This window comes from Uloborus diversus, chromosome 2, assembly GCF_026930045.1.
Source record: "Uloborus diversus isolate 005 chromosome 2, Udiv.v.3.1, whole genome shotgun sequence".
Taxonomy (NCBI): Eukaryota; Metazoa; Arthropoda; class Arachnida; order Araneae; family Uloboridae; genus Uloborus; species Uloborus diversus.
Genome location: NC_072732.1, coordinates 75,393,836 through 75,418,350, shown reverse-complemented (window position 1 = coordinate 75,418,350; position 24,515 = coordinate 75,393,836). Strand labels below are relative to the sequence as shown.

General features: G+C 32.0%; 1 protein-coding gene across 1 annotated transcript in view; it reads right to left on the bottom strand.

Annotated features, from left to right (window-relative positions):
- Nucleotides 1-5,230: 5,230 nt before the first annotated feature.
- Nucleotides 5,231-24,515, bottom strand: part of LOC129217108 (dipeptidyl peptidase 3-like) — a 45,579-nt gene continuing 26,294 nt past the window's right edge. Inside the window, exons 12-18 of the mRNA XM_054851359.1 lie at nucleotides 24,389-24,492; nucleotides 23,235-23,390; nucleotides 23,027-23,151; nucleotides 12,783-12,903; nucleotides 6,992-7,189; nucleotides 6,528-6,690; nucleotides 5,231-5,568 (exon numbers count right to left, since the gene is read on the bottom strand). Of these exons, the coding sequence (XP_054707334.1) occupies nucleotides 5,432-5,568; nucleotides 6,528-6,690; nucleotides 6,992-7,189; nucleotides 12,783-12,903; nucleotides 23,027-23,151; nucleotides 23,235-23,390; nucleotides 24,389-24,492 (1,004 nt within the window). The 3' untranslated portion in view covers nucleotides 5,231-5,431. The remainder of the gene's footprint in view (nucleotides 5,569-6,527; nucleotides 6,691-6,991; nucleotides 7,190-12,782; nucleotides 12,904-23,026; nucleotides 23,152-23,234; nucleotides 23,391-24,388; nucleotides 24,493-24,515) is intronic.

Below are 24,515 nucleotides of genomic sequence, written 5' to 3'. Positions count from 1 at the left end.
TCTAGTTTTCCTGCCAAACTACAATCCTCCCTGTTTTCCTCTTTCATCACAACTATTTTCGCTAGAACCTACCCCCATCACCAACTCCTTACCAGTGAGGATCGATCCTTTAAATTGTTTTCAATCCTGTTTAACAGGAAGCTTTCTGTTCATCAAGCAACTGTAGTTCACTTTACAAAGCTTCCCGCCAAACAGCATTGAAAACAATTTGAAGGATCGATCCTCACTGGTAAGGAGTTGGTGATGGAGGCAGGTTCTAGCGAAAATAGTTGATGGAAGAAGAAAACAGGGAGAATATTAGTTTGGCAGGTACTTGGTGGGAAAACTAGATATCATATCTTTTTAATCAATGTCCTCAAAGCGAAACGATACCTCTGGGGGTGCTAGTACCAGGTAGCTATTAGCTCTTGGACTAGTTCTAAATTCTCATTAACTGTTCGATCCGGTGATGGTGCTGTCATCTATCGGTATATAAAATAATGGAGGCAAGGCACTTAGTATGCAGTCCTCGACATAAATACAGTTGTAGTCAGTTGTGACTCTTGAATAGAATAGAATAGAATATCTTTTTAAGGCCGAGGGTTTTTTGAGTTTAGGATGAAGGCCTTTTTTGTAGGGAAGAGATAAAGAAAGGTTTTCAAAATTTTTACAACATGGATGCTTTTGATGAGATATCACATCTTTTTGCACAGATATTATTACTTTGTGTTTTTAGAATTGCGAATTTCAAGACAAAAATTTTCAATTGAAACAACGTATTTGGTGTTTTTAACATGGCTGCGGAGTTGGAAGGAAAATAGCTGACTCCGACCCCGACTCTGGGATTTCGAAACACCCGACTCCGACTCCGGCTTTTTTATTTATTTATTTTTCAATTCAATCCCTATCCCCTTCATGAGAAGGGGGAAAAACCTCTATACAGAGATTGAAATGTTAATTTGTTTCTTATGAAATTTAAGCGCTGTATTTTTTTTTTTTTTGTAAAATTAAGAAGCATACAACGTCAGAAATTGAATTTGAAAATCAAATTGTTCCAATAATTACGATTTTAAAATTGAAATCACATAATCATCCCATTGTTAAAAAAATTGAAAAGGTTTAACTTGCTCCCCATTAATGTTTAACGAATAGATGTTGATCGAATCGTGTGTGGTTTCTGCTAAGTCAAAAAACCTTTCTTGAGTGAGGGCGGTCTGCTCCGGCCGAGATCCATCTGGTGGGTAACACCTCAAGTATATTTCAGAGTTTATAAAAACAATACACATACTTTAATTCTGAAAAAAAAATCCCCAATAAATTTGAAATTATATTTCATCTATAAAATTTCAACGAAAATAGGGCACTATACTTGTATTGAGGGGAAATATGGGGTACATGTACGCTTGGAGAAAATTTTATAGAAAATGCGGCAGCGTCAATATACAGCTTTGTACAAATAGTTTTTCTTTTTCCTATAATTATCCCCTCAATTTTTAATTTTAATTTTACTGGCTGCTTTAGAATTAATCTTGAAATGAAGATTTTAAGATTAACTGCAATTATTTGAGTGTTGTAATCAAGATACTTGTTCTATTTCATACTTTTGTTGAGAACCAAGCTTGTAGATGTAGTCCTTAAATTGAAAAGAAAGATATATTTTATCATGTCTTTTAGATTTGTGCCTTTGCACGCCAACACTAAGTTGAATTACAGAACACCGTAAGATACCTCTCGAACTACGGGCCCCAACTTTCTCAAAGGGTACATTCCTTTTACAATTTTATAACTGAGATCGAAGTAAAAAAAAGTTATTATTGTTGTTTTAAAATGATTAAAAAAAATGTTATTATTGTTGTTTTAAAGTGATTAAAAAATATATAAAATGTTAGGTAAGAAAACCGTGCTCACAGTTGCTATTATTTCAAGAATGTTGAAAAACAAGCAAACTAGGGAACAGCGTAGGGGGCTATTACAGAAAATTCGATAAACAATCAAGCCAGCTGGTTATTAATGACAGTTATTTTCTTATTATTAGGCTTTTATACACGTAATCGAACCAACTGGTAGTCAGTTTTTCAAAAAATGCAAGGAGAGTCAGTGAAAATTAAAGAAAAAAAAGTAGACCGGAGTTGGAGTCGGCATATTTTATACCGACTCCAACTCCTTTACCCCAAAATCAGTCCGACTCCGACTCCACAGCCCTGGTTTTTAAGGAACAATAATGGCAAGCTTAATTTTACGTCATGTTACCTTCTGACCAGCAAGATTCTATGTTTGTTTAGCGAGAGTTGAACTGTTTAAATTTTATTGCAATCTCTATATCCTCTCTGTTGCAAAGAAAACTGCTTGGATAATAAAATACTCTTTTTTAACACCCGACACACAAAGGATGCGGGGGGGGGGGGGAGGTTATAATTTTGACGTGTCTGTGTATCTGTTTGTGGCACTCTAGCGCCTAAACAGATGGACCGATTTTGAAAAAAAAAAGTTTTGTTTGAAAGAAGAGATGATCGAGAGCGTTCTTAGCTAGGTTGCATCATTGGATGATATTAATTAACGAAGATATTAATTAAAAACCTCTAAAAGGTTTTTTGCAGTTAAAACATGTTTAAAAATCTTAAAATTTAGTACCAAAATAAAGAGTATTTTTTTCTGAAATCAAAAAGTGTTTCAAAAATCTTCAAAAATATGTATACAAAAAAAAAAACATCAACTAGGTAACACCCCCGGGGAAGGTATGATTTGGGGGATAGAAACGAGGGGGAAAGGGGAGGGTTCAAATGGCACATCAGTAGGTACAAGGAATATGTGTGCGAAATTTCAGCTCGATCCCTCTTTTCGTCTGGGCTGTAGCCCTGTCAAAGCACACGAAAAGGTTTTTGAATAGCGTTTTTCTAACTTAAATCCCTCCTCCCCCTGATGCAGTGTTTCGATTAATACAAGCTAGGTGGACAAAAGTCAAGTTCAGAATTCATCATTTCATCACTCAAAATTAAAAGTGTTCCTAAATTCACATGATTTAATTGTTCAAGATGGATATTATGATATTATTTGTACTGGTAAGTGCTTTTTTTTCCTCTTAATTTATTTACTCTATTTGATAATTAAACATTTTTTAAAGATAAACGAAGGAGTTTTTGGTTATTTAAAACCTTTCAAGTGATGTAAATGATTTTATCCGTTTATACCCGGGCTAAGTTTTCTGTATATAATAGCTGCACTTTTCCCAGTATTAATAAAGGGTATTATAGTCAGCACACTAGAGTACAACATTTTTTCTAGAGTATTTTCTTTCGAGTAAGGATTTCTTTGAAGAAAGCTTTGGGTAAGAAAAAAAATATATATATGTTGTACTCGAGTGTGCTGACTATAATATGTCTTATTAATAATGAGAAAGCTTCAGCTACTATATACAGAAAATTTAGCCTGAGAACAAATGGGTACAAGTCATTACCATCACTTGTAAACTTTGAAACTGGCAAAAAATCCTTTGTTCATCTTTAAAAAATTTTAACATTAACTATCAGATGGATTGATTAAATTAGAAAAAAAAAGCACTTACTACTATGAATAAGATCCATCTTGAACAATAAAATCACATGAAATTAGGAACACTTTGATTTTGTCCAATGAAATGATGTCTGGAACTCATTTGATTTATTCTATTACCAACGGATACATACCTTTGAGCCTTATTACTCACATGACAGAAGGGAGATAAACAAATAACTAAGTATGTTTTGGTTTATTGTTTGTATTATCACAATATCAAAGCTTAGAATTTTGAACATTATTTTTTTTTCACCTAGCTTGTACTAATCGAAACACTGTATGATGGTCCTGGAGATTGTATTTTGTTATACTCGTCAGGGGCCTCAACAGATTGAGTACACTGAAAATCAGTTCCCGGGGTCTTCTTGGGGCTGAGATACAGGAGGGGTGAAAATCCCAACTCGTTCTGTTGTGTAAATTGCTCTTAGTCACATGTTTAATTTCTTTCGTCTTTCTTGGCAGTGGATATTTATTTGGCTTTGTTAGTGGCAAACATTTGGTTTTCTTGGCGGCCGGGATGCTCCCACGTCCTGTGATAGGCGAGTGTTACGTAAGCAGGTTTCGAAATGCGTAAACAATCTTGAACCATCACTCCCAAGCGTTTCCTCCTTCCCAATCCCTATGATTATCTTTTTTTTCTCTTTCAGCAATGTCATGCCTAAGATAAAAATCTAAAAATTTTCAAGGAGGAAAATTCAAACAGAATAGTACTCAAAAATAATGATTTTAAAGCTAAAAGTTCGCTTTTTCATCATTAGCGCTTGATGTGTTTGTGTATTTATTTTGTGAATGTTTGATTGAAACTTTTTTGCCAATTCAGTAAACACATATTAATCTGGATCCTATTAAACTGCACTTCAATTAAGGCGGAAGAGTAATCTTCAAATAGTGATCTCTAAATATAAAACTTTTCAATTAAATGTGCAACAATAAAATCTGAAAGCTGCAATATAGAAATGAAGTACAGTAACCCATCCTTGCGGCGTTTCCAAAAAAAAAAAAATACTTTACCATTCGACATCAGAGGAATTTTTTTTTTTATATTGCTCAGAAAAAGCAGTTCCTTTTTTGAATCAATTAAAAAAACTGCTATGTTTTCAATAGGGGTCTTCCACAAATGTCACGCTTTGCAGAGGTAAGGGGGAGGAAAGATGAAATAAGTGTGACATCTTTGTTATAACAATATCCTTATGAAAGATAGCTATGTGACAAGGGATGGGAGGGTTAAGGTGAAATGTGACATTTTAGGACAAAAAAGAGGGAGGGGCTGTCAAAAGCGCTAAAAAAAGGGGGATGACATCATTTACTGACAGCACAATGCATCTAAATTTGTTGCAGTCTAAGCTGCAACTCTTCATATTTTACCGTTAAACAATATCAGAATTTTAAAAAATCATCTTAATATGAGAATAAACTTATTACTTTTGCAGGTGCACAAAAAAATTAATTTGTACATTAATTGATTCATTGCTTTTTATGATGACCATTATGTCCCTCTTTTTTGTTGCGTCCCAAGACAAGAACAATATCACAGATTGATAATTACACTCAGTATTTTTATATCACAGGTTGATTATTAGATTCAATATTTTTTTTAATTTCATTTAATTTTAAAATCTATTCTTAGTTCATGTGCTGAGGGGAATGTTTATAAATTCAAATAAATGAACACTGAAACAGACAGAATGCACAATTAAACAGAGTAATATAAAATTTTATCGCTACATAAAAAAATTATGGGAATCAAAAAATTCTTCAAAAAAAATTTTTTTTTCATACATTCAAGCATCCAACTTGGAGCCCATGTTGAATAAAAGAAAAACAAGGTTTACATCAAAATATTCATCAAAAATAAATTTTATGCCATGCATTTTGCATTCAGTTTCATACAGATGCTAAATCAAAGAAAATGAGGTTTATCCTTTTCCCACATTTCTTCTAAAATAGATGTAACATCTAGTTCTTGGAAACGATCAACCCATGATTGAATCATACCTTCAAGAGTGGAATCATAATTTTTTAAGTGGACTTTACCATCTACAAAACAAAAAAACAAAAAAAAAAGACAAAAGTGAATAAAAGTCATTTACAGTTAAGAACAATGTTTAAAAATTATACATGCTTAATCACCGTAAGTATTAGTCACTTAGAATTTAAAGATAGTGGGACCATATTGTTTACAGAGTACCATTCAACAAGGACAGATGCAACTTCTGGTTTTGGGGGGGGGGGTCATTTTTATTTTGGGGGGGAATAAAAAGGGGATCTGGTTTGAGTGTTTTGAAACATTTGTCCCCAAAATTCAGTGGTCACTTCAAAGGGGAATCATGGAGCAAATGGCACCAAAACTGATTCAGCACCTGTACCCTCTAGGGTCAACATATGGACCAAATTTTGTTTGAGTCCGCCTGTTAAGTCTTGAGATATAGCAGTCATGTATAACTGAGACAACGTTTGATTGCAATGTTTGACGCAAATGAATGGCGGTGGTCAGTGAATGTTTCATTTAAATTTGACTCCAGAAAAACAAATTTTTCTGAAATTATGAATGACTGTTGTAGAGGATTATGTACTACGTACATATACAAGTCATTTCCAAATTTCTGGGGGTGGGGGGGGGGGGACCAAAGAGTACGTATTCAATACATTTTCGTCGAAAAATAAGAATCACTTCCACATACCTGTAAATACATTTATTTCATCAAGCTAGGGAATGGGCAATTGCCCCCTACTGAACCCCCTAAATGACAAACCTTTATATACAGATGATATAAAGAAATATGGATCTTGATAAAATTGATTCTATGCTAATTATTGCTGGATAAAAAAAGGCTTTGAAGAATGCTGTTTAATTTCCAAATTTAATTTGTATGTTTTAAACATTTGAAAAGATACAACCAAGTTAATGGAAGTCAACAAGCTAACGGAAAGCTTTTTTTGATGCTCCAAAAATCTTATTTAAAAAGAATGCAGGTTTAAAATAAAAAAGTAAAAACCTTTTAAGATAGTGTTGGCTAGAACGAACATTATTCGAGGTCTCTTTCGTGCCATAACAATCTCTCTGTGGTGCAAAAATGGGCATCGATCTTCAGATGTGACAGCTGAATACTTGTCATACATAGTTTTGGCTGACTTTGCATCAGCTGTAGCTCTGTACAACTAAAAAAATGAATAAAATAAGTTTAATTCTTACAAGTGTATGCAGGAGAACAATTACAGAAAAGCATGCAAAATTTAAATTGCATAAATTATTCTGTATAGGTTCTTTTTGCTATAATTTTTACAATATACTTTTAAAAAGAGACGGAGAGAAAGACATGAAGCCATGACACCATCTTATGTAATAGAAAAAAGCAAAACTTTCAAGCTGCCACAAAGTAGTAATTTTTAAGGTTCGTGTTTTAACAATAATAATATAAAAGTTCGAAGAAAGTAATTAAGTACACAATTACTTACTCACCTGCAACCTTTTCAAGAAATTTCCAATAACAGGTTTTCCAACTGTCAACAGTCGACTACGATCCATAGTTACTAATAGGTCAGGATTGCCATCAGCACCTTTCAGCTTTTCAATTTTTACGAAGTCACCTCCCCCTTCCAACAATACTTGAAGAATGACATATCGAGCCTGAGGCATGTGCCTACAAACAGAGCATACCTCAACTTTAACTCTTAACGTTTTTTATTAATTTTATGAATTTAAAAAACACTTTCTTCATGAGGTTAAAACAAATTAGCTTTTCAAGCTTTTATCTTTATTTAAACACAAAGTTTATGCCACTGAAGAGTTAATGTTCTTGAAACGATAACACAATGGAAAACTATTTCATTTTAATGTTTTATTTGCATTTATAACTGTTTTTTTTTTAGGACAAAGAGGGGTTAAAGTGAACTCAAGTAAAATTTTTGAAGACAGTGTGAAATTTTCGGAAACTATGAGGAAGCTCTTTCGAAATTTTTGGATCACAAACATCCCTGCTCTCTTGATCTCATAGAAATCACTTTTAGGTTCCTGAAAATTCTGTATTGTAGCCTGAAGACCAAAATTTTTTTCAATATCATATCGAAATTATCATAACTCATACTCATTTTGCACCATTTTATATGCACCACTACTTTTATCTTCCAAGTTTTTTATGTTCCAGGGAAATGTTCTCCAGTTATAGTTTATTGTGTTTAAACTACAATATTATTATTTTCTAAACAATTTTACTTTAATGGAATTAAAATATTCCATGTGCTACCATGCTAAATATAAAAAAAATTGATAGGATACTTAATTCAAGGTCTAATAGTATTATACCAGGTTAGGTTTTTGAAGTCAAAAACCTGCCGAAAACAGTCAAATACTGTAAAATAATCATTGGTATTTTTATAAGACAAAACACACATATAACACAAAATTTCCTCATGCTAAAAACTATTTAACTATAATTTGCACATCATATCAATCAAGTTAATTAAAAATTAAATTAGTAAAGGCTGTAGCCGAGTTTATATGTAAAATCTGCCTTGCATTTTTTTTTTTTTTTGAATCATACTTGGGGGAGCATTTTGGTATTGAATAAAAATAATTTAGCCAAATTTTCAGCTCTTTATCTCAAACAACCTTCGAGTTTTTTTTTTTTAAACTTTTTTATAAAAAAAATTTTCATAGTAAAATTCAAAATTGATGAATGGTTTTTTTTTTGTTTTTCTTAGCAATAAAATACTGACAAATTAAAGTCATAATTTTAAATGAACAGCCGATTTTTGGCGATGGATATAAAATTTAAATATTTTTTTTCAATGCTTTTCTAAAAAGTATCACTCACCAAATTTTGATAGAAAATGTCTTTTATGCTCTTCTACACTCAGGAATTTTTTCCAATTTTTTGAATTGGTAGAACAGTACAAAAAAAAAAAGAAAAAAAAAAGAAGTGATTTTTTTTTTATAATTTTGCGTTTAAACAAGTTTAAATATTTTTATTGTCAAAAAATTCTTTTGAACTAAGTCAGTAAAAAATCATCTACTAAGTAAAAAAGAAAATTAAAAAAAAAATGTATCGAAAATACTATCTTACCAGAGAAAAACATAAAGAAAACCATAAAAACAAAGACATGTTCTTTATGATTCATGAAGTTATTAGGAATGTAAAAAAAAAAAAAAGATAAGAGTTTTTTAATAAATATTATTTAATGCTAAATTTAAAATTGTACGTAAAAACAATTATATATTTTGTCAATGTTATTGGGAATCATTTTTCAGTTTTACTCCAATAAGGACAAAAATTTCAAATATTAAAGTAACTTTATTATAATTTAGACACCATTTAATTTTATTATTTTAAAAAACTGACAGTTAATAAAAAAAATCATCAAAAATTGTTGAAAATTATCACAAGTAAGGTTAGTCTTCATCACTGTCTTCATTCACAACGACTTTGACTTTTTCATCACTGAACAGACGAATCAATATTTCAACAGGCTTTACTATTTATGCCAAATATCGAGCATGAGACAGAAAATATATGTCAAAATAAGATGTCTCAAGCTGTATCATATTTAGCTGAGATGAGGAATGAATATGGAATGATTAAATTCTATGATGTCAAAATTCTGGCACCGTCAAATTATGTAAATTTTTGTATCACGTGATATGTCTGAAAAACAAGAGCAATTTTCCGCGAAAACCGGGTAAGTTCAATGTTGTCATGGTTTTCAAAATAATTTTTTTTTTTCAATATTGAAATTAAACAAAAAATAAACTAATCTGAGGTACCTACCATGTGTCAAAATAACTTCCGATTGTAAAAAACTTCAAAATATTTACAAGATGCAAAAGGATTGAAGTGCCAAACATGGAAGCAATTTTTCGAGATGTTGCAAATCGAACACATGTTTAGAAAATTGCATTTGAAATACTTTTTTAAAATTTTAAAGCACAATCTGATGATTTTTGAAAGAATTCAAGCAGTAAGAAACTTTTTCAAGGTTTTCAAGCACTTGAAAATGAACTTTTTTTTCAAGCACTTTTCAAGGTTTTTCAAGAGCGTACGAAACTCTGTGTAATGTAAATAATCCCACATATCTATTGCTTATCGCCAAACTTACAAAGCGACCACACTACAGTAACCCACAGTGATCAAACCAATTAGTGAGCGAAGCGAACTCCGACCGATAAGCGATCCAGTTTTTCTAACAAAAATGTTTCAACAAAAATTCCCCAGCAGAAAAATAGTTAAAAAACACGGTCCATCTAAGACAAAAAGGAAATCCCGTACGTATGAAAAAGAATTTATCTATACAAAAACTATCATTTGAGAAAAGGGGAAAAAATCCCGCTAGAATAAAAAAAAAATCGCCCCCCCCCCTCACTTTTGCTGTCAAATAACCAATAATCATTCTTTAACCAAAATGCGTCAACACCCCTTGAAAACCTAAACACAATCCCTTGAAATTTAAAATAGTTTACTAAATAAAAAAATACATCAAAAATACATTTAAAGTAGCTTTTAAATGCAAAACAGTTTGGCAACTCATATATCATTCTTCTATAATTCATTGCCAAATTGGTCACGCGACTTTCTAATTAAAAAGAAAATCAATTAACATATGCACAATGAATTTAAAATAAAGTAATAACAGTAAAATATTCATAAGCAACAAAGGCAACTTTCTCCAAAATGTTTGAAAAAGAAAGTTATTGAAAATTGTCCGGAAAATGAACCTAGTGTTATAGCTTTTCTCCAAAGAGAAGCCTTGAAAATTGGCTCAATTAGAATCGCTTACATCTCCTGTTTTAATTAATTGAAAGAGATGGAACAAACATCATCTTGTTCGGGAAGAAAAACCCTTTCCAACGATATATAATATTAGGGGGTGGGGGGATTTTTTACCCCCTAATTACATGAAATTTAGCTTACTTAGGTTATTAGAAAAAAAACTAATTCAAAATTTAGAATTTCGGCTTCCAGGTGCACAGGCCCGGGGTACGTTCGAATTTTTGTGCCAAGTTTCAGAGCTGTAGGTGCTATGGGGGCTTCTGGCCATTGGAAACAAAGAAAGAAACACCGTCGCTCTTAGTATGTACAATTTAGCATTGAATAATATTTATTAAAAAACTCTTTAATCATTTTTTACACTCTTAATAACTTCATGAAGGATCTGCCTCTTTAGTTTTTTTATGGTTTTCTTTATGTTTTTTCTCTGATAAGATAGTATTTTCAAAACATTTTTTTTTTAATTTTCTTTTTTACTTAGACAATTTTTTACTGACTTAGTTGAAATGAATTTTTTGGCAATAAAAAATATTTTAACTTGTTTAAACACAAAATTATGAAAAAAAGAATTCCCTTTTTATTTTTATTTATTTATTTTTTTATTTATTTATTTTTTTTTTTTTTTTGTACTGTTCCACCACTTTAAAAAAATTCCTGAGTGTACAAGAGTATAAAAGACATTTTCTGAGAAAATTTGGTTATTTGACACTTTTCCGAAAAGCATTGAAAAAAAATTATTTAAATTTTATTTCTGTCGCCAAAAATCGGCTTTCTGTTTAAAAATTATGACTTTAATAATTTTGCATGTATTTTATGCCTAAGAATAAGGGGAAAATATACCATTCATAAATTTTGAATTTTACTACAAAAAAATTTTTAAATCGAAAGCACAGGTTTTTTTTTGAAGAACTCGAAGGTTGTTTGAGATAAAGAGCTGAAAACTTGGATAAATTATTTTTATTCGACAGCAAAATGATCCCTCAAGTGTGAGTTGAAAAATCCGCAAGGGTACATTTAACACAGAAACCTGGCTACAGCCTTTATTAAAATAAGTTTTTGAATTTTCCTTTAAATTGTTATACCGTAAAAATAGTTATGGATATTAAAACTTAAATCTAGTATTCAAATCAGTGCTGTTTAAATTTTTCATTTAAAACAAAACAATTAGTTACAAGTATTTTTTCAACCTAAAAATCCTACTATGATTTATGGAATCCTTCTTTTCTTTCGAGTAAAAGTAAAACTAAGTAGATCAGCACTATATGCTATGTTATAATTCATCTAAATATTTTCGATGACACTTTTTTTTCTTTTTTCGATATTTTTTTTCTTGTGTAAACTTATATAAATATTCTTTTTATAAATGAGATAATATTTTCTAGAAACAACCAAATTCATTTAAGTTTAAAATAGCTTTTTAAGCTGAATCTGAGCTATATCCTGGAAGTTACATCTCAGTTCAGCGAATGTATGGTGTAAAAACCAATATAGCTCATGTATTTCAACATCAATTCAAAGAAATTTCCCCATTTTTGGATTGGTCCTTTCCAAACTTAGATATGACCTTGGTATACAAAAAGCTTCAAAACTGGTATTTTGTAACTGGATGCCTTGTGGGAAAAAATATTAAGAATGCCACTAAATGTAAAATGTAACTGTTGACCAAAGATATATATTTTATTTATTTACTTTTAAAACATATCGCTATTTATAATATTATTTATTCTAAAATAAAAAATCTCTCTTTCATTCTACTAAATCTCACTTGTTAGGGTAATTGAATTGATTATTTCAGAAAGGACATAAGTCCTACGGAAATGCACTGGACTTATGCCCTTTTTGAAATATACTATTCAATGTTGTTGCTAGGAAAAAAAAAGGGTAAGGTTTTTGGCAATTATTTCAAGAACCACATCGAAAAGGGTTTTTGACATGACAGTAAAAATCCTGGCTAAAAACGGATAAAACCACTAACTGTCACAAACTGGCAGACCTTGTATTATACTTGCATTTAGCAAGAAAATATTTCATCATATTATAGCTATGTTATAAATGCAAATGAGAAACATGTCCCTCAACCCCCAAAGGGATCCACCATATTACACTTTTGTATATATAATATATTGAATATGACTGTTGCAGACAGCAGACGATTTTAAAATGGAAAGCAGTTTTGTTCCAAATACAGTGTGTTTAATATGACTTGGCAAGCCAATTTGAATGGTAGTTTTTTTTTTTTTTTCACTCTGCTTAAAATATAATTTTTAAAAAGTATAAGATGTAATAAAAAGTTTCTTCAGTAGCTTGAGGAAGTCACGTTGTATCAGAGTGTTTGTTTCATGAAAGTAAATTGTATGTAAGATTATAACAGTACACAATGAAAAAACAAGAGGAAAATGCAAGGTATGGATAAAACTGTATAAATACACATTAAACTAATCACATTCTTACAGGATTAATCTTAAATTTTAACTGAAAATAAATGCAAACCTGAAGCCATGATTCTGTCTGTGGTTCATACATTTGCAAACTCTCTAGTCCTTTCTGGCAGTAACTTAACCAATTGGTATACATAATTTCTTCTGCTTCAGCTCCTACATAACCAAAAATCCTGATCAAAATAAAGTGCAAGAATAATTTTAACAACTTGCAATCAAATTATTTTAAATAAAATAAGCAATTTCAAAGAAAACATTAATGTGGGACTTTATTTGAGTACAAGTGCAAGTATGACATTTGATTTTGATAACTACTGCAGAAAATAATGTGTTTGTACAGAGCTAAATGAACCTACTTTTCTCTACATCAATATGAATGGTTAATCTCTTGCAGTTTTTTCAGGCAGCAAAGTATTGGATTATTTGGAAAGAAATTTCGCTTTTTCCAGATGGTACTTTAAACCTAGGCCTTTTCAAACAGTCATAAACAGTTCAGGTTTGAGGAGTTGAATCTTTGAACGATCACTGGTGTTGTTACTCACCATTTTGTAACAATCATTTTCCTTATTGTATCTTTACTGGATTCAACTGGCCTTCCAGAACGAGGTGTCTTTTCAGCATCAAAATTGCAGAATCAAAATTTTGCGAACCATTGGTACTTGCGTCCTGTCAATATATATTCTCCATGTATATTGGCTATTTTTTTATTTCTTGAACAGAAGTGTTCAGAAGTGTGAGCAGAATTTTAGTCAATCCTTTTCAATCACAAAAAGTAAAATACGTCGAAAATTCTGCTTTCACTTTTCATGTTAGAAAAGTCATCAACCAAAAAGTACTGCGTCGAGTCAAATGATTTCACAAGTGCGTCTTGCTACATAAGTTTTCAAAATATATAACAATTATATGGCATAAGTGGTTTTTTTCGGTGTGAAAAAATACAATTAAATCTTGTCGCAAGAACACGAATTTACTTTCCGAACAACTCAATATTTTAAATGAACTTGAAATGCCTTTAAATGAAATTAGTAGAATGTTAAAATTCTTTTTAAACTTTAAAGTAATTTCTGAAAACAAAATACATAGGACTCTTCTTTGTAAAAAGAAAGCTATTAATTTAACGAAAACAGGACCAAATTCATTCGTTATAAGTACTATGCGATATGTTTCAGTTAATTTCAACTGTTAATAAATCTTTTGTAAGGAATAATTTAATTTCAAGCAGCTAAAGCTCGTATTATGACATACAATAGAATAGTGTAAACTATTAAATGAAATCACCTTCCAAAAATAATCCTTTACTAAAATCTATAAACAAACACATTAAGAATAATACTACCATTTCATTGAAACTTTCAGTAAGAAATGGGTTATGGGGTGAAATGGGGCATGCTGTGTATTTTTATTAATAGAAATTGTCTGAATTTTCCCCAAATTTTACACAAGTTATATGGGGCTTTTTGGCTACAATTCTGATTTTTAAAGAAGTTTCTGTGAAAATTGGTGGGAACACTACATTGACATTTTGTTTCTCAAGTCACATGTGAATTTTTGGGAAGCAAGACAAACTTCTTTTTTCTTGAAATTCTCAAATGTTATTAGTTATACCAGACTTTCATCTATAATTTGCAAAAATCAGGTAAAAAAGTATCAATTCTTTCTTCTTTTGTTGATATTTTCATGTGGTGGGGTAAAATGGGGCATAGTTAGACTTGGCAAATTTTAATCTATAATGATAGTAAATTGACTTTTGAACATCAATAAATAGGTCTTAGCAGTAAATTTAGAAGATTTTTAAATGTAACAAAGATAAAGTATGTATTATTAATGTGTGGAATTCAAAAGCTAAACTTTTCATCCATATATACAACCTATTACCTATCTAATTTCCTAATTCAAATTTTTCATTTATTCAATGAAAATGCCTGAGGTGTATGAAAGAAAAAGGGAAAAGAAATATTCAGACTGATTTAGAGGCTGCACTAATGAAGTTGAAGGTGGTTCAACAATTCCTGACGCTGCAAGGAAATATAATATGCCAAGAGAAACCCCGGAGCTCTACTTACTGCTTAGTGTGGTTTCTCATTTGATAGAAAAATATAATTATTGTTGCTAAAGATTTCATAAAGACCAATTCTGAAAAATTCAATTGTGGCACTCTTGGTATGGAATTGGCCAGGAATTTTGAAAAAAGGTGGGCATGCAACTTATGTAAGAGGATGCCAGAATTGCTCAAGAAAGCAAGAGCCAGGGCATCTTCTAAGAAGTAGCAACCGAATGAAACCCCAACTCTTGGATGAAGAAATGCCTGAGTTAGTTATGCAAGAACCAACACCAGGGAAGTGGGCTCTTGTCTAATATAAGGGCAAGAAATCTTCGAAAGATTTTGTTGATCACTTGACAGATGTCAATAATTTTCTACGTAAATCTAGCTTCTAGCGTAAATTTTCTACGAAAAGCGAACTCGGGCAACTACTACATCTTCCCTGAGAAGGAAGATACAGACATTGTTTCAAGATGTCAAATTCTGAAGACATTGAACGAGCAGAATTTGAAGGTTGTTGACATTATATTTTTGAATTTTAGTTCAAAATATTTTGGTGTTGAATAAGTAAAAATAAATAAACGGTTCATTGGAAATTATTTCTTTCAGCTATTGTATGTGATTTAGTAATAATTTCTTAGTTATTGTATGTTCCTATTGCTATGACCCATTTCACCCCCCCACTTGACAAAATCCGCCCTGTTTCACCCTACCTGACAATATTAAAAAAGAATGGTTTACATTTTGTAACCAACGCAAGTCATATGCCTTTACCTGAATGATCAGCAAAATTTATGTTGTTAGTTGGTAAATTAGCAACTTAGAGGATGCATTGTCAAAACTAGTTCTAATACTTTCTTTATCATAAGTTAAAGAAAAAGAAATTCACCATAACTTTAAGAGAATGAAAAAAATTGATATTGGTCTAGTAAGGATATGATCTGAAGCAACCCAATCTACTTGATGGTTTAACTTTTATTTATGAAAAAGGGCAGCATTTAAAATTTGCAAGTGTTCAGGTGAATACATTGTGGGATTTTTTTTTTTAAATTGAATTATGTGGTAATCTGGCTAAGCTACCAGTATATTTCTTACTACTTTTTTTTGTTATTGGTAATACTATATGTATGTATACAGTGTAGTAGCTGGGTAAAAATATTTGAAGGAACGCACCTCTTTCTTTTGAGTAGATGTCATGGTTGACAGATGTTTGTTTTGGGGTCAAAAATAGTCAGTTTTGACAACTTACACCAGTTTTTATTTAAAAAGCAGACGTTTTATGATTATAGTATTTTGATAAGTTTATGTACATTTAACGTTATTTCAATAAACATTTCTTTATTCTCGTGTTTTATATTATAGCCTGTTTCTTTTTCTTTTTTTAACAGTTATCTTTTATTTATTTTGTAATTTACATTTTTTTAAAATGTAACCTAAAGTACACATTCAAAATTATTTTTTGTTTTATTTTCACTTGTGACCATACTACAGTTCAGCTCCGACAAGTTGAGCTATATCCTTGAACAATTTCATTTTGATCAAAGGAAAGCAATCAGTAAGAAGAGGAATTGTTTGGCGCAGAGTTGGGCTACCACTGCAACCCTTTCATTGGCGAAGAAATCCTGTACTGCTTGCTAATAGTTAGGTATAGTAATATTGTTCGCCAAATGGGCAATACACTAAATCCGCAAGTTCTTAAGCCGTTTTTTTCTCACCCCAAATTCAACTAATGGAATCGTTGAATTGGTCGGGCAGCGGAGCTCAACTTGTCAGAGGTGGACAGTACACTTAGAGATGATATTTCTATTTAGAATTGGTGCACTATTTCACTTAAGTTCGATTTAAAAAAAAAATCAGACATCATAAAGTTTATTTTTTTATAAATTAAAATTTACCGACTTAATTTTGTGACATGCTGAAATGTAACCTGCAATTTTTGGACTGAAAACATATCTTAGCATTTGGCAACTGAGAAATATCTTACAAAATGAACTATAATTGCTTTATACATCTATACCTGAATAAAATAATTTTGATTCATTTTTCATAAGCATATTTTCTTACTTTCAGCTCATTGTTTCCCAACCGGTGGTTCTTGAACTCCTGTGAGTTCGCAAGAGGTACTAAGGAGGTTCGCGAAAATAATAGTGCAATGGCGGAATTTTAACATGCTTGTTTAAGATGAAGTCTTGAGTTCAAGCAGTTCTTTGTTCATTGTTAATTCATTTGTCTCTGGCACATTCGACACTCTTTGCACGAAAATGTTAGCTTTTTTTGCTGACATATTTCATATCTAAAGAATTAAGTCTGTCATTACAAGGTGCGAGTTTTACTGCTTTCATTGAGAATGATATTATTGGAGACCTGCCGGAAAAGTTCCACATTTGAATACAATAAATTCAGTTGAAAGAATATAAATGCTTAAGTTTTCTAAGCTGCTTCAGAAAAATCGATTAAACTTGATGGAAACATTACACGGACCATATGCAAGAGACTGAAATACTTTTAGCCAGAGGCGTAGGAACTTTGTAGAAGTAGGGGGAGCTGAGACACATTAAGAGAAGTGTCTGGTATGTAAGGGGCAGAAGCAGTGGCCCCTTAAAATAATTGGTGGGGGGAACTTTAATTTTTTTTTTCTACATATAAAATTAGCTTCGAAGCTTCCATCTCTTTTTTATCTTGTATCAATTGTTTGTGGAGAGAATGAGGTTGATAAAACTTCTGGTTTTGAAAGAAGGTCAGTCAGTACTCAATGATGAGGACGTAGAAATAGAGGAGTTACGGGGATCCTCACCCGGAAATTTTTTCCGAATTCTTGTTCTAAAAACGAATTTTTAGGCGATCTTCGGTAATGTTAAGGGGAGAAAAGTTTTGAATACCTTCCCTGAAAATTTTTCGAAATTAATGTCTTAAAAACGCGATTGTATACCATATTTGTTGACTTAAGTGAAAATGTGACTCGAAGGATTTCCTTGATCGATTTTTTGAATCGATTTACATCTCCCGCCAAATATTTCGATTTTGAAGTATTAAACGTAATTGTTGACAACCTTCAATGATGTCAGAGGAAAAGACTGTACCAGGGCTCTACTTTGGAAACTTTTAAACTTGAAGTCCTACTAGAGAGCGTTTTTTAATGGTGTTATCAGAAAAGGTTCAGAGGTTCCTTCTCGTTATTTTCTCAAAATTGTAATCGCTAAAACACGCAACTGTGGATCATATTTGTTGGCGTTAGGGGCCCAGCAATTTTTTTTTTAATTGAAGTCCCAAAAACGGAACATTACATAATCTCCCATGTTGTTGGATGGCAAGATATCCAGGGACTCTCTTCCGGTAATTTTCAGGGAATCGGAGATTTGAAAACAAAATTTGAGGTGCTCTGTAATAATTTTGGAGGAAAGGGGAGGCTTCGACAGCGTAGCATTTAGAAGAATTTCTTATTTTCTGAGAACTAGAAAAAGGCGAATAGATGAAACAGGAGGGCGGAGAAACAGAACGTTGGAAATGTGTTAAAATAAAGTGTTCGTTATATATTATATTGTTCAGATAAGTTTTTGTAAAAGTCTTTGATAGAAACTATGAAATATTAATATAATAATATTGTTGGGTTTTTTTTCTGCAATAGTAGATGAAAAGTAACAATTTTGTCATGAAAATATATCTGTAAGTGCCAAAAAAAAAAACGTAATTTAGAAAGCAAAAAAACAAGAATAATTGTAACTTCGTAAAGTATAATCTGAGGGGTCAGATAACTTAAAATGGGATAAGTTTTTGGAAAGTTGAAATTATTTGAACAAGTACAAACAACCTTAGCAATCTTTTTTAGTTATGTCTGGAGCACCCATGCTATTCATATTTAAATGCCAAACTGACTCATCACCCCCAGCTTGCTAGACACTTAATCTTTTGTTCCAGAATTATAAAAAAATTAGCCCAAAAATCAAAAATAGGATGTTTTTTCTAATTTGTGTGGTCTTAAAAATGTATTCTAGATGATCTTTGTTAATTCTAGGGTGAAAAAGTAGCCTGGGAGCGTTTTCCTCGGCATTTTTCGAAATTGAAACTTGAAAAATTTTATATTTTTTCTCTAATTACGTTAAGGAGGTTGGTATTTTAGGGTTCTTCCTGGAAGTTTTTCAAAATTGTTGTTCTGAAAACGCAGTTTTAGACTTTATTCGGAGATGTTAATTAGAGGAGAAATCCGGGGGCCCCCTCCCAGAAATTTGTCAAAAATGAACAATCTAAGAAACGCAGCTGTGTGCCATCTTTGATATCGTTATGAAGACTGGAAAGTTTTCCAAACTGGAGCTCCAAAAACAATTTTATTTGACTTTTAGTGATGTTAGGGGTGAGTTTTCGGGTGCTTTACCCCAGTAATTATTTGAAAGGTAAGACCTTATACGAAATTTAAGATTATTTTAAATTATATTCGCAGAGGTGGAGGGGCTGAAGTTCATTAATAAATTTTCGAAGTTAGTTGTCAAAACGCAGTTTTAGATAATAGTTGGCTATGTTACTGGGAGGAGAGGTTCGGGATCTGTCTTTAGCAATTTTCCGATAGTGAAATTCCAGAAACGCAATTTTAGATGACTAGTTGACCCACGCGAAGCATTCGAGTTCAAAGGAAGAATTTTCTGATTTCAATGCAACCTCGAGATGCTATAGACCAAAGCAATGCGTAGTAAAGCAGCAAAATAAATTGAAATTTATCCTTCTGCAAAGTCAAACTTCGATTTACCCCTCTTAAAATCAATGTTTTGTTTCCTGATTTTAACAACAACAGATATACAGCTTAGAATTTTGCATACTAGTGGAATTGCAGATATACAGCATACTAGTGGAAACTTGGATTAAAATTCTGCTGAGAAACAAAAACCCATTAAAACGATATTTTTCGGCCCAGATTTGAACTCCACTCTTTCCCTCATTAGCATGCTGCTTTATCCAACCAAGCCAATGTGTCTTCGCTCTCAGGTGCTATTCATTTCCAAAATTATTTCAGTGGTTTGGTTTTTCCATAATTAAATTTTCAATTTCTAGCCTTATACTTTTTGTTTGAAATACAAGCGTTTGCGGCCCCACGTCAAAAAAAAAAAATTTTTTTTTTGAATTTTTTGGTGGTTCAGACTTATCTTAGTTTTTACACTTTCTTTTGTTTTAGATGTCATGTCTCCAGAACATCGCGATAAAATTTTCGTTTAATTTCGTCTTTTGTATTTAAACACTTAGAACTAGCACACTAGCAGTGGTGTGACTAGTCATGAGATTTTTAAACTCTCCTTACTCTGTTTCAACTTTTTCTCTAATTAAAATGTATTTTGGTGGCACATATATTTTTCTCTACTTAATCACTACTTTCATGATGATATTTTTACGAAAAAAAAAGAAAAGAAAAAGAAAAAAAGAAATTTAAAAATTACGGCAGCCCCTATGATGTTACGTTTATTTACGTATTCATTTTTTACTTGACTGACGCTTGTCATAGATTTGTACTAAACACTGAATACTTTCTTTTCGTTAAAAAACGTTCGAAACGTTCGTTTTCAGTGCTCCTCAGAGGTAAATCATAATGCATAACCTTGCTTGGATGTTCCTAAATAATATTCAGAGATTGCATTTGCTTTCAAATTTTGCAGAAAAAACTCTTTTCGACACTTTTATTCTATTTGTTCACTTATCATTTCTATTACATGTTCTTAAAATTGTAAAGGTTTCCTTTCTGCTTTTTTTTTCATTACTAATATGAAATTGGTAACGCCATTTCTGAAAAACTGGGCGGGGGGGGGGGTAGCAAAACCTTCTTGGTGATGGCTCTGGTGTCCCCCTCCCCCCCCCCCCAAAATGTTTGGTTATGCTACGCCTCAGACTGGTACTGATTTTCGCATCGGAGTAGAGTCCACTCTCACCGCATTTCGGCAATCAAGAGTGCTTAAACAGTGAAAAAAAAGGTGAAGGTGAATTCAAGTGCACTGACCACTTCCGTCTGCTCACTGCTTTTGTTGCTCATTGGGTAGAAATTCCGAAATTCCCAAAAAAGGCCGATCACATTTTTGAAATCAGGTTTGAAGTAAACAATGTATGCAAAAAGCAGCAGTGCAAGAATTTTCCGGGGGAGCTAAAGCCGGTCTGAAATATACCAGGGGGAGCTCAAGCTCCCTCAGCTCCCCCCGTTCCGACGCCCATAGCTTTTAGCTAATTTTTTATGCTTAGTTTATGTATCATTTGAGAGCGACAAAGAAATATCACCCTTCTCTTGGTGGTTTAATGTACCTTGAATTTTCATGAAGACAAATTTAAAGAGCTAATTAAATTGACTCAAAGTATAAATATATCATTTAGTCAATCTGAGAGAGTTCTCTGAAAGGTTCTTTTAAAGATTATTCCTTAACCGAAGTTAGATTGAAGGTTAAAGATTAATGTACAATGCAAATTTACAGGTGTTGGTGCCGTTGCAATGCAGTTTTGGGGCCTCTCGAGATGAACAGAGAAAAAAAACAGATTTTTCATGTTCCTTTTCGATAACCTTCAGGGCCCCCCATGTCCATGGGGGCCCAATTGTGACACGTAAATCCACTACTGTAAACGTACTGTTGTGGCAGAAAAAAGACATTAAAAATTTATTACCCCTTTGGACAACGTTTTTATGTGAAGGATTTTCACATACACAGAGATCAAGAAAAAAGCAAATTAAATGCTGAAGCTAATGCACGACTGAAACTGTCAAATATTTGAGCCAAAATTATGAGCTTCTTTGTTCTGCAAATATCCCGTTTTGAGTTTTTTCAAAGTTGAATGAGTTTTCAAATTATAACTAAGGAGTTAGCTTGGTTGAGTTTGTTTTGTATTTATTTCTAGCTATCATTTTAGTTCGTAGCAATGTTTGTACGTGTATATTTTGCTTTCGTTTTTGTTGCATATAAAATCAATATCTCAATTTCTATTGTGTGTATGTGTGTGTGTTTTTGCCTGTTACTTATGACTTACTGCACAAGGGGTTCCCCAACTTTTTTATGATTTTGGAAAGCGTTCGCAAGTGGAAAAAGGTTGGGAATCGCCGTTTTAGATAATTTGTGTAAATTTCCCTTCAAAGAATATCACCGATTTAATGAATTATTTCGTATGTATGTGAGCAATGTTGTGCAGAGAGATCACCTGTAACAACTTTTTTAAATGAACGAAGTCATTCAAATGAACAAGTTAAGTGAACGGATCAAAAGAATGAACGATCCTCTGATGAACAGATTTTTAAAAAGAATGACATAGCCCACCGCTGGTATGTATGTCTCATAACTCAAGAACGGTATGTCTTAGAAAGTTGAAATTTGGTACGTAGACTCCTAGTGGGGTCTAGTTGTGCACCTCCCCTTTTGGTTGCATTTGGGTGTTTCTAAAGGGTCTTTTGCACCTTTTTGGGGGGAAATCATTGTTAATTTTGATGCAAACTCAAGTAGCATAGTAATTTGGCGGACACTTGGCGATATATTGCCAGTCTTTTGATCGACAACTTGGTGACAAACTTGCCGATTTTTTTTTTAAATCTGGTTTCAATTTGGCCACTGTTGGTGATATTTAGAGAGTTAACTATCGAATCACATTTAAAATTGCAATAATGGGGAAATAATATTGAATTGGTGTAAAAGGAAGTCATGTGATGCATACATCAGCTCGTTCTTAAAGTTATATAAGGATTTTAAAAGTTTTTAAAAGTTTTTTATTAATTTCTTTTTTAAACAAGGTTGCTGCTGCACCTTGCTGCAAGGTTGCTGCAAAATTTTAAAATATTTTCAAACAGCATCACAATTGCCCATGTAATTGTTGCCACTGTGAATTTTCTTCATTTTAAAACAAAATTCAACATCTTTTTTCATAATTTTTCTCTTTTTTTAGAATCAGCAATTACATTTTTACTCAAAAAGGGTCAACTTTTAAATCAAGGACTTAAGAAAAAAAGCATGATGCAGCAAGGCATGTTTTTTTTTTTTTTTTCTAAAATAAATATTTTAGATCTTTAAAATTAAAAATTTTTTTAAAAAGGTTCACTTAATGTATACACATTTACAAGATCATATAGCATACAAATTCAGTATTTTGCATGAATTATAGTATTCTGGAAAACAAATACTGAGGTAAAAACCTTTTTTTATTTTGGAAATTACCCAGGTATATACTGAGGGTATTTACCCTTAAAAGCAAATACAAAGGACATTTACACCACTAATCACTTAAAAGACTAACTGGATAAAGAAGTTACATACCTTAAAACTTCTGGATCAGTGCATAAATATAAGCCAACACATTCGGCTCTACATTCTTCATAAGAAGAGCTCATAGGCCCAAAAATTGAGTCATAAGTATCTCCTTCTTCATACCAACTGGAAATCTTTGAAAAAAAAAACATTTTAATAAAGTCGGGTAAAGGAGAACATTTGCACTCCATAATTCATAATAAAAAACACAACTTGCCTTTTCATTGGTTTCTAAGTTTCGCACTTCATCCACATTAAAATTAAAATTCTCATTAGTTTCTTTTCTGAACAATTTTCCACTTCCATGTCCTAAAAGCTCATGCAAAGCTACTTGCACGTCAAAAGCTTTAACATTATACTTCTCACATAAATCCTAAAATGGCAAATCAAAAATGATAACATTCAGAGTCAATACTTATTTTAGAAAAAAAAATACAAAAAATGAATAAGTCAAAACTGATTTGATGAAGACTTCAGAAAAAAAAAACATCTACGCTAGAGAGCGTATAGAACAATTATTCAAGTATAAAATACAAATTTAAAGGAGGGAGGTCTCAACCATTAAATTACAAAAACAAGAAAATAAATACTAAACTATTCAATCAGAAAAAGACAATTTGGCAAGAGCAAAGGAGACCCTCAAGTATTAGTTGCATGCGACGAAAATTGCTTTGCATGAGTCCACAAAAATTCATTGAAGTGACAGGATTGTTAAGAGAGGAACTGGAATCAATAAAAAAGTAAGGGATATTTCTCAGGATGTATCTTGAAAATCAAGGACTTGAGGGGGAAAATAACAAATTATGTTTTTCATACAGTACAGAAGCATTGTTGTCTGCAAAGGACATAGCAAGGGAGGAGCATTAAACTCAACACGCAGAAGTTATCAAAAATATTCTCTTTTAAAACCTTTTAGAAAATACCAATACCTATGAGTATAACTCTTGTTTATTTATACATATGCAGGGTTCGCAGATGTATGTCAATTGATATGTACAGGGGCGGATCCAGAATTTTTTGTAAGGGGGGGGGGGCAAGTTTCAATAGCTAACGTTAAACCTCCTACGTAAAAAAGTATCAGTAGTACTATGAATGGATTCCTTAGGTTGGCACATGGAGTGGCTTAGGCAGGCATATACATTGCCTGGTTGTTCTACTGAGGTAAAAAAACAGAATACAACAACAAAGACTATTCAACATTGCATTTTGGGAGACTTTTATGCATAAATATGAATCAATCATTTCCTATACTGATGCACAAATATTTTACCCACACAGACAAAATAAACAGATGAATTACTTAAATTAATGAACATGAATTCATTGATGAACAAAATAATTTCCTTAAAACCTAAGAAATAAACATCATACCTGATCAGATTTACTCAAATAATTTGGAGGCCCTGTATTATAAAGAGGTATCACATTTCCAAGAGAAACATTTTTGAAGCCTTCAGATTGTCTTATCTCATCATCTAAAAAAATAATTAAGAAATCT